The 14,837-nt window shown below is 41.0% G+C and overlaps 1 protein-coding gene across 7 annotated transcripts in view; it reads right to left on the reverse strand.

Moving 5' to 3' along the window:
• Nucleotides 1–14,837, reverse strand: part of pacsin1b (protein kinase C and casein kinase substrate in neurons 1b) — a 187,163-nt gene that overhangs the window by 15,114 nt on the left and 157,212 nt on the right. For 6 of the 7 annotated variants that reach the window (XM_052034640.1, XM_052034638.1, XM_052034636.1 and 3 more), the window contains 5 exons: nucleotides 13,908–14,063; nucleotides 11,919–12,094; nucleotides 9,837–9,957; nucleotides 1,979–2,106; nucleotides 377–481 (listed from right to left, as the gene is read on the reverse strand). In XM_052034640.1, coding sequence (XP_051890600.1) covers nucleotides 377–481; nucleotides 1,979–2,106; nucleotides 9,837–9,957; nucleotides 11,919–12,094; nucleotides 13,908–14,063 — 686 coding nt within the window. The remainder of the gene's footprint in view (nucleotides 1–376; nucleotides 482–1,978; nucleotides 2,107–9,836; nucleotides 9,958–11,918; nucleotides 12,095–13,907; nucleotides 14,064–14,837) is intronic. The other variant, XM_052034643.1, reaches the window with a different exon arrangement.

Below are 14,837 nucleotides of genomic sequence, written 5' to 3' on the forward strand. Positions count from 1 at the left end.
AAGTTTGTATAAAAAAAGGATTTTAAATGAAGCATTTCTCTTCCCCTAGCATATTAAAGGCATTACCATTATTTCACATACTGCAAAAAGCAGACACCATTTCAGAATGTTACCTTATAAATAGATTTATATCTATACATTTGTTAAAATGTGTGACAAGGAAGATGTTAAGAAATTCAACTGCATATAGAAACCCATTGTGACAGAGACAGAGTGCAGACAAATGGCATATTCAGTTGTGAACACATACATTAGAGATTAAGAGAGGCAGGAGGAGGAATGCAGGGCAACAAACTAGTGTTAGGTTTGCTCCAAAGATTAGTTAAAGCCAGTGAATATTGGTAAAATCCACCAAGCAAAGACAGTGTTCACCAACATTTTCTTTTCCTCCTTCTGGACTTCCTTCACCTGCTGGTTGTCTTCATTCTCAGCAAAAGGGTTAATATTGCAACTTCTTTCATTATTCTGGCAGATACTAGGGCTGTTTAGGGAGTGAGAAAAGGACACCTGTATTTGTAATGAATGCCATGAGACACATGGTCTAAAGTAGTTCATTATCTGTGAAATATTGTTGGGCACTAGGCTTTATAAATAAAAGTTCTTTTTTGCCTTCATTAATGAAACAGGCCAATTTGAAGAATGAACCCAGATTATTGCAAGGTCCTCAAATGCTCCTGCAATGAATGTTAGTTCACTACGGAGAGCTAATTTCAACAAATCAGCCAAGACGATGATGCTGAAGTGGTCCTCCGTAGTCTTGATGAGGGAGGTCCAAGCCATTCAGAGGGCCGAGAAGCTATAAGAGTGAGTGGATTCCACAATGAGCTAAGTGATGGTTAGAACTTCATTTGGGTTTGGTGAGGATAGTTGGGGAGAGAGGGGGGATACTGGAATGCATTTGTACATCCCTGCTCTGCCTTGTTCCTTCAGGAAGAAAAAAATGATTTGATTGGCTGTGGGCTCCTCACATTAACCCAGCAGCATTGCTCCAAAGTGATAGGTGTTAATTTAGTTGACCCAAATCATACCAGTAAAACTAAAACTCTAGTATCTTGCCCACAATGCAGAGGTTTCTCATGTATATCTCACACAGATGACATTTTAACCCATCCAATTACTGTGATGTCAGCCTCCTCCAATCAACCATAACCTCTCATCAATCATGCTATTAATCAACAATGGCTAATTCACATGTACTCAGCTTGGACTTTGCCAGCCCTCATCAGTCTTTATCCAGATGAGAATCCCTTCCCTCAGTACCATCTGCAACTAATGACACCACAGAGCTTTAAGCGAGGCTGAAGTCATGAAGGTCAGGTAGTTGGGGTTGTACTCAACATAAAAGTGAGTGTTGGAGACCAGCTGGGTAAAGCACAGGACATTACTGCAGGACTGCTCAGGTAAGTACCTTTGGTCCAGATGACTATTACCAATCATTTAGAGGCTCTATTGGGTGTGATCTACTGAAATACTAAGGTTATTCCAACTGCATCTTCCATCACTGTGACCTTTACTTCCAGAGTGGACATCACACCAATAATACCGTGGCACCATAATTGCATCCATGTTTGCCTCAAAGTCACAGTAGGTTTGTCCTGCAATTCCTCCTTTTGACTTACTAGTGACAGCTAAATAGGATCATACACCAGGTGGTACAGCTTGGCAATGCCATCAGCACTCTGATCTATTTTATGATATTGCTCTTTTGATACAAATTATGTGGCCCAGGTCTAGCAAGATACAATGATTAAAAAAAAAAGGAGGAAATATGTAATTATCTCCCATAACAGCCTTTATTGCCTAATGTCAAGACAGATTCCAGTCTTGAAATACAATTTCTGAGTTAATCCTTGTCTAGTATGGAGGTTATAGGCTGGCAGTTTTTTTAAAATATACATTGTACTCTGCTTAAAAAGTGTGTGATTTCTTCCGTGAATATTCATTTAAAAATATCTCCTACCTTTTAGGGTGCACCTACCTGCCCCGATCGACATTGTGAGTCACCTGCTCTCCCCCTGGTGAGACATTAGTCAGAGTAACACCTTCATTAGCCTTTTTTACTTTCTCTCTTTTTGCAATAGTGTGAGTCATGTCTGGAGAATATTCCTGTGAAAGACAAGTTTCATCCACTCCTTTTAGGAAATACACTTAACTACAAGGATGCAACTGCAAACAAACTTAAAAGCTTCCATTTCACATGCAGTCAATGCAGATAGTTTGCAACAATCTTATTTCAGATTCTTCGAACCATTCTCTTCATAGACAGTTTCCTTTAAAAGGTTAATTAAATGTTTTCTTTCAATGTACTCACTGTTTTGTTTTTAAGAGGTCTGTGCCAAAAGTGTAGTTAAAATTCTAACAGGCTAATTTTGATCTTTCCTCAAACTGCAAATAATATGCCATTTGCCTTGTTCTCTCAGTATTGGATGGAAATCTCAAACCTACAATATTGGAAAGACTATGATCTCTTATCATAGTTGTGAACAACAAGATGCACATAACAGAGGCAGGTGCACAGACAGCAAGGAAAACTTTTGAAGCAAGATGCACTAAAGTAATGAAACCCAGAATAAAGCGACAAGCATACAATGACAAAGCCGTAAGAAATTGCCATACATCAAATCAACAATTCACTGTTATCCAAAAATAAGACGAGTTGAATGAGCAAATGAAGACCATAATAGTTCTTCTTTATTCATTCATTATGTCTAACAACATTTGCAGATAACTGCCCCTGACATTCAGAGTCAGAGCACAGAAACAGGCCCTTTGGTCCAAATCGACCAAAACACCCACCTAAGCTAATCCCATTTGCCTATGTTTGGCTCATATCCCTCTAAACCATTTGTTCTTTCATGAATGCAGATCCACCAGTTCTGGCCCTCTGTAGTACTTTGCCTCTCCATAGCATTTTGCCCAATGAATGCATGAGTGAACAGAGGTCTGGTTAGCTTGAATATCCTGAGCCCAAACTCAGTTTTCAGCAAATGAAAACCACCAGGGTTTCTGCTGCCAATCATTAGAAGTGTTAAGGAGAGGATTAGGACCGACTGATCTCCTCCTGTCCAGCTACCCCCATATCAAGTTAATATTCATTACCAAAACTGATGTGAAGAACAGAGACAAGAGACTGCAGATGCTGGACTGTGGAGCTACAAACAAGATGCTGGAGGAACTCAGTGGGTTAGGCAGCATCTGTGGAGGGAAATGGACAATTGACATTTTGGGTCAAGACCCTTCATCTGGGCTGTCTATTTCCCTCCCCAGATAAGCAAAACAACAATAGAATATTTTGAGGAGATCCATTGTTATGAAGGTACTTGAAAACCATCAGAGACAAAATATCAAACTGCAATCCAAGGAGGCCTTTACTCCCCACCTACTGGACTACTATAATATGTAAGCTGCTGTCTGGAAGTGGGTGCCTCTATTTACAAAATGTTCCAGGTCAGTACCATCACTTCTGCACCCTAGTTTTATCCCAGTACCAAAATCAAGAGGAAGGATATCAGGGAAGTCCTAGCACGGAAAATACCCCTTGCACTTGCTGATGTCAATGGCCATGCATGGACAGGTCAGAAATTCTGCCCCTCTCAGATCCCATGGGAAATTAATTGATTGAGGTGGATTGAAATAACAGCCAAACTATTAGATGTGTAAGCATTAGATTTTAGTAGACTTCTTTAACAAGGAATCAGCTTGGGCCACACCTAGATTTTAACTAAGTGCTGATAGCATCTCCTGTGGCCTTACTCACTGGAAACCCAGAGTATAGAATGTAGCTGTAATCGTTAGTTGCTGTGCTAAGGATTATTCTTGTATGTTTCAATAAAATCACCCCTCATTCTTCTAAACCAGCTTCAGCCACTCATGATAGGACAAGCATCATACCAAGAATTAGCCTAGTGAATCTCTCTCGGATTACTTCCAATGCTAGTATATCCTTTCTTAAATAAGGGAAACAAAACTATGCACAATACTCCAGGTGTGACCTCACCAACACCCTGTACAATTATTACAAGCTTCCCAGTTTCTAAACTCCTTTGTAATAAAGGCCAATGTGCCTCTTTCCTTCCTAACAATTTGCTGCGCAAGAAAACTTAGATATCTTTGCACTTCACTCATTTGCAATATTGCTCTACTTAGATAAAAATCAGCTTTTTGATTCTTCTTTCTGAAGTGTATGACCTTGCACATTCCCACATTAAGCTCCATTTGTCAGGTTTTGCCCACTCACTCAATTTGCCCAAATATCCTCATTGTAATGTACCATCCCAGCTATTTCAGTGTCACTGGCAAACTTTGATAACTTGCACTCTTCTCCTTCTGCAGGTCATTAATACAATTAGTAAATAATTGAGGGCCAAGAACTGATTCTTCAGGCACTCCACTAGTTATATTCTTGTAGCCTTAAAAAGACCCGTTAATTCTAACTTTGTCCTCCAGATAACAGAGTCATGTATAGGCCAGAATGGGCAAGGACAGTAGGTTTCTATCACTGAAAGACATCAGTTAACTAGAGAGTAAACCTTGGGCCTTTATTTAAAACTGGTATGTTAATTAGGGAGCAATGTTCACCCCAGAGGGAATTAGGTTAGATCTTTGCATATTACGTTTCCCTTCACCGCCTATGAACAAGGTAAAAAGAAATATGTAATCTCGATTGATCGCTTCATGTGGATTGATCAGTAACAGATAAAGTTTAGTTTAAATTAGTATAAAATACAGTAACAAAAGAAAAGTGGACAGAATACACTCAGAATGGTTAAAATAATTAAGGAAATGTTAAAGGATTGATAGAGTGAAAAAGCAAAGAATATAGAACCACAGTCAAAACACAGGCCAAATCCATGGAACCTGTACTTAAACTCTAGTCAGTACCTAGAAAAGATTAGGATATTTTTCATTCTGGTCACAAACACAAACCTCCGAGGTATTTGAGACAGAGTACTCCCAACATCAGGAGGAAAGATGGAATAAACCTTTGCATTTTGGGTTTGGAAGGATGTATAGATGAAGAGTCATAGAACAACAGAATCAGAGTTGTACAGCACAGATATAGGTCCTTTGGCCCACCATGTCTATGCTGACCTTTTTTGCCCATTCACACTAATCGCATTTACCTGCATTAGGACCATATCCTTTAAGTGTCAGTCTGAATGCATCTCAAATGAAGCAACTGTATCTTATTCCACCACCTTCTTTGGCAGTGTGCTCCAGATATCCAGGTCCCCTTTAAAACTCTTAAGTCTCACCTTAACACTATGCCATCTTGTTTGGAAAAAAGATTTTGTTTATCTACCCCATCTACACCTCTCAATCCTATACACTTCTATCAGGTCACCCCAGCCTCCTTCATTCTAGGGAAAACAAGCCCAACCTATCCAATCTCTCCCCATAAAGTCCGCCAATCCTGGCAAGTCCTCTCTGCATCTCTCCAGCACAACATCCTTCCTGTAGTGTGTTGACCAAAAAAGTGCACAACACTCCAAGGAGCCCTTTGTCTAATCAATTGATTTAAAAAAGGCAGGGTCAAAACACAACTTCAAAATGTAAATGAGACAGAAGCACAAGAAAATACAAGACATTAACACATTGGTTCAGATTGGCACATGGCAATAGTAAAACTGATGTCAATGTTTTTCCACACAAATTAAGATCCACACTTGAAGATGGAATGGTAACTAATGGAACCAAAAATTCTAGGATCAATAGTTGAGATACTGTGATTCAGAAGTATACTTAGGTTCTATTCTTATGCCAAATGCACTCTATATTAACCTAATAAAATCAAAGAGAAGTACTTTAGCAAAGATCATGCATATGACAAAGGGCTCTACAGCCAATTAATTTATTCTGAAAGTCATCATTGTTTTGCAGGTACCAGGATTTTACAAAAAGAAACAAGCTAAATGGCAAGTTAATCTATTTTGCAGGTATTTGTTGAGAGATGCAAGCTGGCCAGGAGCTCCTGAAAATGCAGTGTTCTTTCAGCACTGCATTAATGGCATCCTACTTAATGTCTAATCTGACACAGACTGGAATTTAAACACAGCTGCCATGGATTTAGACAACATTTTGGCTGAATTTTCATTGCGTCAATTCCATTAAGACCTGTGGATTTTTTTCAATTTCTTTGTTTCAGCAACATTTGAAATTATTGATGTATTTCAATATTGAAAGAATATTACATAATCTTGACTGACCAAAGTCCTTAAGTGGGACACAAGCTGCTGATTTAGAAGTGAGTGCTATCACTGAGGTAAGCTGTGTCACTACAGCAAATCAGTACAACTAATGTAGTCACAGAGTTGTACAGCATAGAAACAGGCCTCTTATTCCATTGCATCCATGCTGGCCATCATGGCTATCGTTACTAATCCCACTTGCCTGCATTAATTCCATATCCCTCTCTGCTTTGCTCATTCAAGTACCTGTCCAGATGCCTCTTAAATGTTATTGTTCCTGCCTCTGCACTTCCTCTGGCAACTCATTCCAGATACCAAAATACTCTGAAAAATTTACCCCTCAGATCTCCTTTAAACCTCCTCCCTCTCACAAACCTATGCCCTCTAGTTTTAGACACCCCTAACATGGGAAACAGACCCTGGCAATCCACTTCATGCCTCTCAATTTTATATACCTCTATCATGTCACCTGTTAGCCTCCTTTGCTCCAGGGAAAACAAACCCAGCTTATCCAATGTCTCCAGGCAACATCCTTGTGAATCTTTTCTGTACCCTCTCTAGCTTAATCACATCCTTCCTATAGTGTGGTCACCAGAATTGCACACAGTGCAGCCTAACCAATGTTGCACAACTGTAACACGATGTCCCGACTCTTGTACTCTGTGCCTCAGCCGATGAAGGGAAGCACTTTGAATGCCTTCCTCACCACGCTGTCTACCTGCGTTCTATGTATTTGTACCTCAAGGTCTCTGTTCAACAACACTCTCCTGGGCCCTGCCATTCACTCTTTATCCTGCCTTGGTTTAACTTCCCAAATGCATCACTTGGCATTTGCCTGAATTAAATTCCATCTACCATTCCCTTGTCCACTTTCCCAGTTGATCTATATCCTGTTGTAACCTTAAACAACTTCACAAGATCACAATACAAAGGAGCAGAAGTAGGCCATTCGGCCCATCGAGTCTACTCCATGAACTATGCTCCTAAACTATTCCTATCTAGCCCCAATTTTTGGCCTTTTCTCCATATCCCTTGATAGCTTGACTAATTAGATACCTATCAATCTCCTCCTTAAGCACCCCCAATGATCGGGTCTCCACAGCTGTACGTGGCAAAGAATTCCATAAATCCACAACCCTCTGGCTAAAGAAATTTCTGTTCTAAATGGGTACCCTCTAATTCTAAGACTGTGCCCTCTAGTCCTGGACTCACCCACCAAGGGAAACAGCTTAGCCACATCTACTCTGTCCAGTCCTTTCAACATTCTAAATGTTTCTATGAGGTCCCCTCTCACTCTTCTGTAATCCAGTGAGTACAGTCCGAGAGCCGACAAACACTCATCGTATGTAAGCCCTTTCATTCTGGGAATCATCCTTGTAAATCTCCTCTGAACCCTCTCCAACATCAGCACATCTTTCCTAAGATAAGGGGCCCAAAACTGCACACAGTATTCCAAATGAGGTCTCACCAGTGCTCCATAGAGCCTCATCAACACTTCCTTGCTTTTACATGTTATACCTCTCGAAATGAATGCCAACATAGCATTCGCTTTCTTTACCACCGATCCGACCTGGTGGTTAACCTTTAGGGTATCCTGCACGAGGACCCCCAAGTCCTTTTGCACTTCTGTACTTTGAATTTTCTCCCCATCTAGATAATAACCTGCTCGTTTATTTCTTCTATCGAAGTTTACAACCGCACATTTCTTTGCCCATGCTCCTAAGCTATCCAAGTCTCTCTACAACCTTCCTGTTTCTTCAATACTCCCTACTCCTCCACCTATCTTGGTGTCGTCTGCAAACTTAGCCACAAAACCATTTACTCCATAACCTAAATCATCGATGTACAATGTAAAAAGAAGCGGCCCCAACACCGATCTTTGCGGAACACCACTGGTAACCAGCAGCCAACCAGAACAGGATCCTTTTATTCCCACCCTTTGCTTTCTGCCTATCAGCCAATGCTCCACCCATTCTAATATCCTTCCTGTAATTCCATGAGCTCTCACCTTAAGCAGCCTCTTGTGTGGCACCTTGTCGAAGACCTTTTGAAAATCTAAATACACAACATCCACAGCCTCTCCCTTATCCACCCTACCCATGATTTCCTCAAAAATACTCCAATAGGTTGGTCAGGCAGGATCTTCCCTTCATGAAACCATGCTGGCTTGGACCTATCTTGCCTTGCATCTCCAGGTATTCCATAACCTCATCCTTGAGGATTGATTCCAATAACTTTCCAACCACTGATGTCAGACTAAGAGGTCTGCCTCCCACCTTTCTTATACAGCAGAACTACAATTGCGACCTTCCAGTCCTCCAGAGCTATGCCAGAGTCTATTGATTCCTGGAAAATTATCATCATTGCCTCCACAATCTCTAAAGCCACCTCTTTCAGAACCCGAGGGTACACTTCATCCAGTCCGGGAGACTTATCCGTCCTTAGTCCATTTAGCTTGCTGAGCACCTTCTCACTAGTAATCTTGACTGAACTCAGTTCTATCCCGAGACCCCTGACTATCAGGTATATTGCTGATGTCCTCCAGTGAAGGCCGATGCAAAATACTCATTTAGTTCCTCTGCCATCTCTTTGTTATCCATTATAATCTCTCCTGCACCGTTTTCAATTAGTCCTGTATCTACCAGTGTCTCTTTTACTCTTCATATATTTAAAAAAATGTCGACTACACCATCAATTTTGATGCCATGTACTAAACATGTCTTTACTAATCATGCCAACTACATTCTCATCCACATCATTAGTATTTGGCAAAGAACCCAACACCTTTCCTTGTGGCACATCACCGATCACAGGCCTCCATTCTGAAGAGCAACCTTCCACCATGTACCTTTACGCATTTTAAGACCTCAAACACCTCCTCCTTCATAGTGTTGATATGCGCTGCTATATTACTGTTGTCTCCCTTGAACTCACTAGCTTCCTTGTCCTTTTCCCATAGTAAATACAGATGAGAAGTATCCGTTTAAGACCGCACCCACTTTCCAAGGCTCTACACGCAGATTACCACATGATCCTTAGCTACCCTTTTGCACTTAATGTACTTATTCTATTTTTTTTATATAAGGATTCTCCTTTATCTTTGAGGCAGCACGGTAGTGTAGCAGTTAGTGTAATGCTATTACAGTGCCCGCGACCTAGGTTCAATTCCGGCTACTGTCTGTAAGGAGTTCTCCCCGTGTCTGCGTGGGTTTCCTCCAGGTGCTCTGGTTTCCTTCCACATTCCAAGGACATACAGTTAGGAATTGTGGGAATGCTACGTTGGTGCCAGAAGAGTGGCAACACTTGCAGGCTGCCCCCAGTGCATTCTCAGTAACGCAAAAAGAGGCACTTCACAGTGTTGCGATGTCCATCTGACTATTAAATAAATTAGTTATCTGCTAGGGATATCTCATGGTTACTATTGTACAGTTTCCTATAATTTCCAATCTTTGTACTTTGCCAAAAATACTTCTCTAACTTACTTTCTGCTATCACATTTTATGCAGCCATAGATTCATCTCAGGCCAGCATTTTGTAGCGCGGGACAGGTGCATGTAAAGCAGCTCTTCAGGGTTGCTGCAATTTTTGTTTGAAACTGTAATGTTAGAACTACATGTGTGGTATGAAGAGAAATGGAATAAACCTTACCTCAAACTGGGGCCAATTCATTGCCATTCCAGGTCCATGTGTAGCGCTGAACCACTTTAAATCCTCCTGTGCATCTGCAATCCGGATAACCTGCTCCAGCTCTCGGTAAATGTTGGCATAACTTCAAGAGGACAGATGGATAAGTGGTAAATAGCAACTCAACACATTTATTAAGATAGCCCAATCCCCAGAAGCAATGTTGCTTTTGGAATCACTTGAATTAGTTATGAATGCTTTCCCCCTCTTGGTGAAGGCTGATACTTCCATGCCAATAATGGAGCAGAAAGCCTCTTCCAGCAATTAGCGCTTTGCCTGGCCTGCAATTTACCATTCAAACTGTCACTCAAAAAATCCTTTTACTTTCCACAGACTCCAATTTCATGGGTCTTCCCACGTTAATTCTTTTTTGAGAACTGAACAATCTGTGAGGGGGAAAAAGGCTTTTAGTGTGGAGCATGAACATCTGGGACAAGTTGATGCAAATCAAGTAGTAGTTAAAGGATCCTCAGTTAATAGCAACATCAGCTGAAGCCTGCTGTTAACACACCCAAGGATTGGAATTTTGATGACGAACAGGCACAGAAACAGGCCCTTCAGCCCAACAAGTTCATGCCAACCAAGATTCCTATCTAAGCTAGTCCCATTTGCCTGCATTTGGCCCATATCCCTCTAACACTTTCCAATCCATGTACCTGTCCAAGTACCTTTTAAATGTTGTTAATGTACCTGCCTCAGCCTCTTCCTCTGGCAGCTCATTCCATATACTGACCACTCTGGGTACAAAAGTTGCCTCTTAGGTTCCTAGTAAACCTCTCTCATTAAACCTACACCCTCTAGTTCTTGATTCCCCAACCTTTGGAAAAAGACTGAGCATTCACCTTATCTGTGCCCTTCATAATTTTTATACACCTCTATTAAGTGTGAAGTTATACATTTCTGATGTTAAACTCGGAGCTACAGGATAAATATGTAGCCATTACTAAAAATTGAGAATTGTCAAGTCTTACATGGTATGACACAAGAAATTCTGCAGATGCTGGAATCTGGAGCAATACACAAAAGGTGCTGGAGGAACTCAGCAGGTCAGGCAGCATCCTCTACTGCCATGTTGAGACCAGACACAGGTTGGAGGAACAACACCTCACATTCCACCTCAGTAGTCTCCAGCCTGGTGGCCTCAACATTGATTTCTCTAACTTCCGGTAACCCCTCCCCTTCTTTTTCTCCTCTTCTCCTCTCTCCCCCACCTTTGCTCACCTATCCCCTGCCTGTGTGTAGTCCTCCCCCCCCACCGCCTTCTTATTCTGGCTTCTACCCTCTTCCTTTCCAGTCCTGATGATGGGTCTCAGCCTGAAACGTCGACTGTTTATTTCCCTCCATAGATGCTGCCTGACCTGCTGAGTTCCTCCAGCACTTTTTGTGTATTGCTTACATGGTAGGAGTTCTCTTTGAGGAGCAAAAGGCTACTTGATTGCATATTCTGGTCAATGGAGACTGATTAAATAAATTGACAAGAATCATCAGATAGGACACAGCCAATAAGCAACAAGGTGCAGGTTGCAAGTAGGACAAACATCCAGTTTTGTTTCACCATGCAGAGGGCTCATCACAGGAAGGACAGGTTTACCCGACAGAACGATTGAGGCCAAAGCATTGGAGTCTTTTTAGAAACAAGATGCCAACAATAACCAGGAATTGTGCACTGGTAAGATAAAATGTATTGGTTTCAAATCCCTTTTAACCCTAACCTATTGCAAAAATCAGTCTCCCCCCCCCCCCCCCCCATTGACATAGTAGGGAATTTGAATGTTTGTACAATGGACAGTTGTGTTGTAGCCAAGGAGGACAAGGGCTTCCCTTGCTTTGCACACCATCCTGACTTGGAAATATAATGCCAGTCCTTCACTGTTGCTGGATCCTGGAACTCCCTACCCAACAGTGGGGAGGGCATATCTTCACTAAAAATATGCAGCAGTTTAAGGCTGCAGTTCACCATCAAGGACAACAAACTCCGGCCTTGCTAGTGCCACCCAGATCCCCAAAATGGATAAACAAGTTAAAGTGGCTTTAATCAATACTCACTTGTTGTTTTCAGTGAGGTTTAGGTGTCGTTTGATGTCTTGCAGCACTTCTCTGAAGAAAACCAGTCGCTTCTCCTCAAACTGCTGGCACTGTTCAAACACTTGCTCCATATTCTCCATGTACTGTGGTGTACATTTACTTAATTCATCCAAGGCTTTCTCATATTTCTCTTTTGTCTATATGGGCATTGATTGAACATTAATTGCAATTAACATCCCTGCATAAATATCCTAAAAATCACTTAGCAGTTATCATGGCAGCGCACACTGTAAAAAGACAGTAGTTCACTGAACAGCTCAAATCTTTTAGCAAATTATTTAACTTACCAAGGATCACTAGTGCATTTCCCCACAGTTGACTCAGATACATTCAAACACTTGGCACTGCTACAAATGAATCAACGATTGTTTGAAAAATCATTTGGAGCTGTCTTATTCAATCACCATCTGTTTACCTCTAGAGGGCAACAGTATTTCAAAAGGAAAGATGGAAAGGTGAGAGGATCACTATTACCATGAGGAAGGAGACCTGCTTCAGCCTGATACCGTACACAAATTATTGGAAAGAGCAGTCGACACCTGAAGGATTCAGATAATGTAATCCCCTTGAGCAGCTTCAGTCATCTGGACAGACGTTATGTTTACAGATATGAACATGGTATCTTGAGAGGATTTTTGTAAACCCCTTTGTGGTTCTCCAGTTCAAGAGTTCAATCTAATTAATTTTTTCATGTATTCACTGTTGTAAATAAGTTTTCATGAATTTTTATTTTCCTTTCAAAGCAAATGCTCCTTTTGAGTTTTAATGTTATACCACTGATTTTACATTATTCACATATTGTAGCATATCCTTCAGCATTTTTCATCAGATTAAAACCCAATACCTTGACCTAATTGCTGATAATTTGCTACAAAGCCATGGTTATCTTAAGTTGTGCAGTTTCACGGACAACAAAATGGGTTTAAAAAAATCTAGTGGTAGGGGGCAACCCTCAGCCCACCCCTAACCTGCTCCCAATAAGGGGATGGATCTATAGGAGTGTTAGCTCAGGCTCTTTACTGTCAAGACTGGCAGGGATATTCCTCCAGGGCTCACAAGAACATTTTGCAAGCCTTCCCATCAGACATTGTCTGCTTCTACTGAATTCCTGCTTTCACTCACTCAGCACTCAGGAAAAAAATTAATGTGGAGTCAGAGCTGTACAGTACAGAAAAAGGCCCTTTGGCCCATCACCTGCATGCTGACCTTCTTGACTTTTATTTGTTAATATTTACCATGTTGTCATCTTCAAAGCTCACCATGCTTGCACATGCCCCCAAAATTGCTCTTTTGCCCTTTAAAATGGGCTCATGCACAAAAGGCAGATCATCATTAGATCTACCTAGCATGCATTGTAGTTGTAAATTCTCCATTACTAATATAGAAGATAAGAGGCTTCAGCTAATAACAATCATGTGTCTATATTAGAATACCATCATCTCTTAAGAATACATTAAAGAAAAGATTGAAAGAATCGTAATAACATGTCACCAATCATATGGGCATATAAATTTTGCTCTGAATGACTTATACTATAAACACACCAAAACAGCAAAGACATTAGATTTAGAACTAATGTTGACCTGTTTGATCTACAGTCAAACCATTTAGAACACTCATTACGATGATTGCAATCCTTCATCTGTTACAGAAGTAATATTCAGTAATGGTTGTTCATCTCCAAACTTATGACTTAATTTACAGAAATGTACATATAAAATCAGTCGTATATGGAATTGCACGAATGGCAACTTGTCATGTTTTCTCAAACAATATTTAAGTGAATTTCAGTGACTAAGGCGGGGGGGGTGGTGGGGGGGTTTCTTTTTACTTATGAACTCAATGTAGAAATTAGGGCAAATGGCTAGGGTTCAGAGAAAATATCAGATAGAACATTGGACTTTGAATCAAAATACAACCTTAGATTTAGCTTCCACACCAGGCACTCACCTTCTGCACTTCCTGTTTACATTTCTCTACTTTGTCCAGTAGCTTCTTCTGTTGTTCTGGAGTAACAGACTGTTCTGCTTTACTGTTTGCCTCTCTTGTGGCTGCCATCTTTTCCTCTTTACAGGCCAGGTGATAAGCTTTCTTGGCTGCCTCCACCTTTGGAAGATCAAGAAATTAGATGTTTTAAACAACAGATCAGAAACTACTTTTCTTTTTCTTCGGACCTGTCTATGGGAAATCTTGGGTTCAACAAACTTTCCATTTATCAGAAAGTAAAAAGTCACATGTTAAACAAGCAACTTTTCATGACTGACCGTCTATCCCTCTACCTGTATAGTGAAGAATATTTTCTACAAAGAAAGAGTGCCCATTTCTTTAGCAGTTCCTAATCCAGGAATACGTTGTCACTTGGGAGATGGAAATAGCCCTTTTCTCTCAGGACTCCTGATGAATTGAGGCTGGCTACCTGATCCGAGATTGATGGGTTTCGACCACCTATCAGGTTCAGTGTATATACTGATAAAACATTTGGGTTTCACTCGGTCTGGTTGGGCCATGTCATGCTCAGCACTTTTTATTATTACTTTTTTTTTTATTTTTCTGGATCTAGCAGGCTAAATTTATTGCCTCAGTGCCCGTGAAATGGCATGCTCCCTTCTTGAATCTGGTGAAGGTACTCTTTGGTGCTGTTGGGTAATGAGTTGTAGGAGTTCAGCCCTGCAAAAATAATGCCAAGTTTGGATAGGTACAACTCAAGAGAGGAATCCGGAGGTGATGTTACTCCTATGTCCCTGCTGGATTGGCAGGTGCTTTCAGGGCCAAATAACTGCAGTGCATTCTGTACATGGTACACATTACGGTCACTGTAGAGGACAAATGTTAAGGGTGACCAAGAGGACCACTTTGTTCTGGAGAGCGATGTTTCTTTAG

This window comes from Pristis pectinata, chromosome 20 (genome assembly GCF_009764475.1).
Source record: "Pristis pectinata isolate sPriPec2 chromosome 20, sPriPec2.1.pri, whole genome shotgun sequence".
NCBI lineage: Eukaryota > Metazoa > Chordata > Chondrichthyes > Rhinopristiformes > Pristidae > Pristis > Pristis pectinata.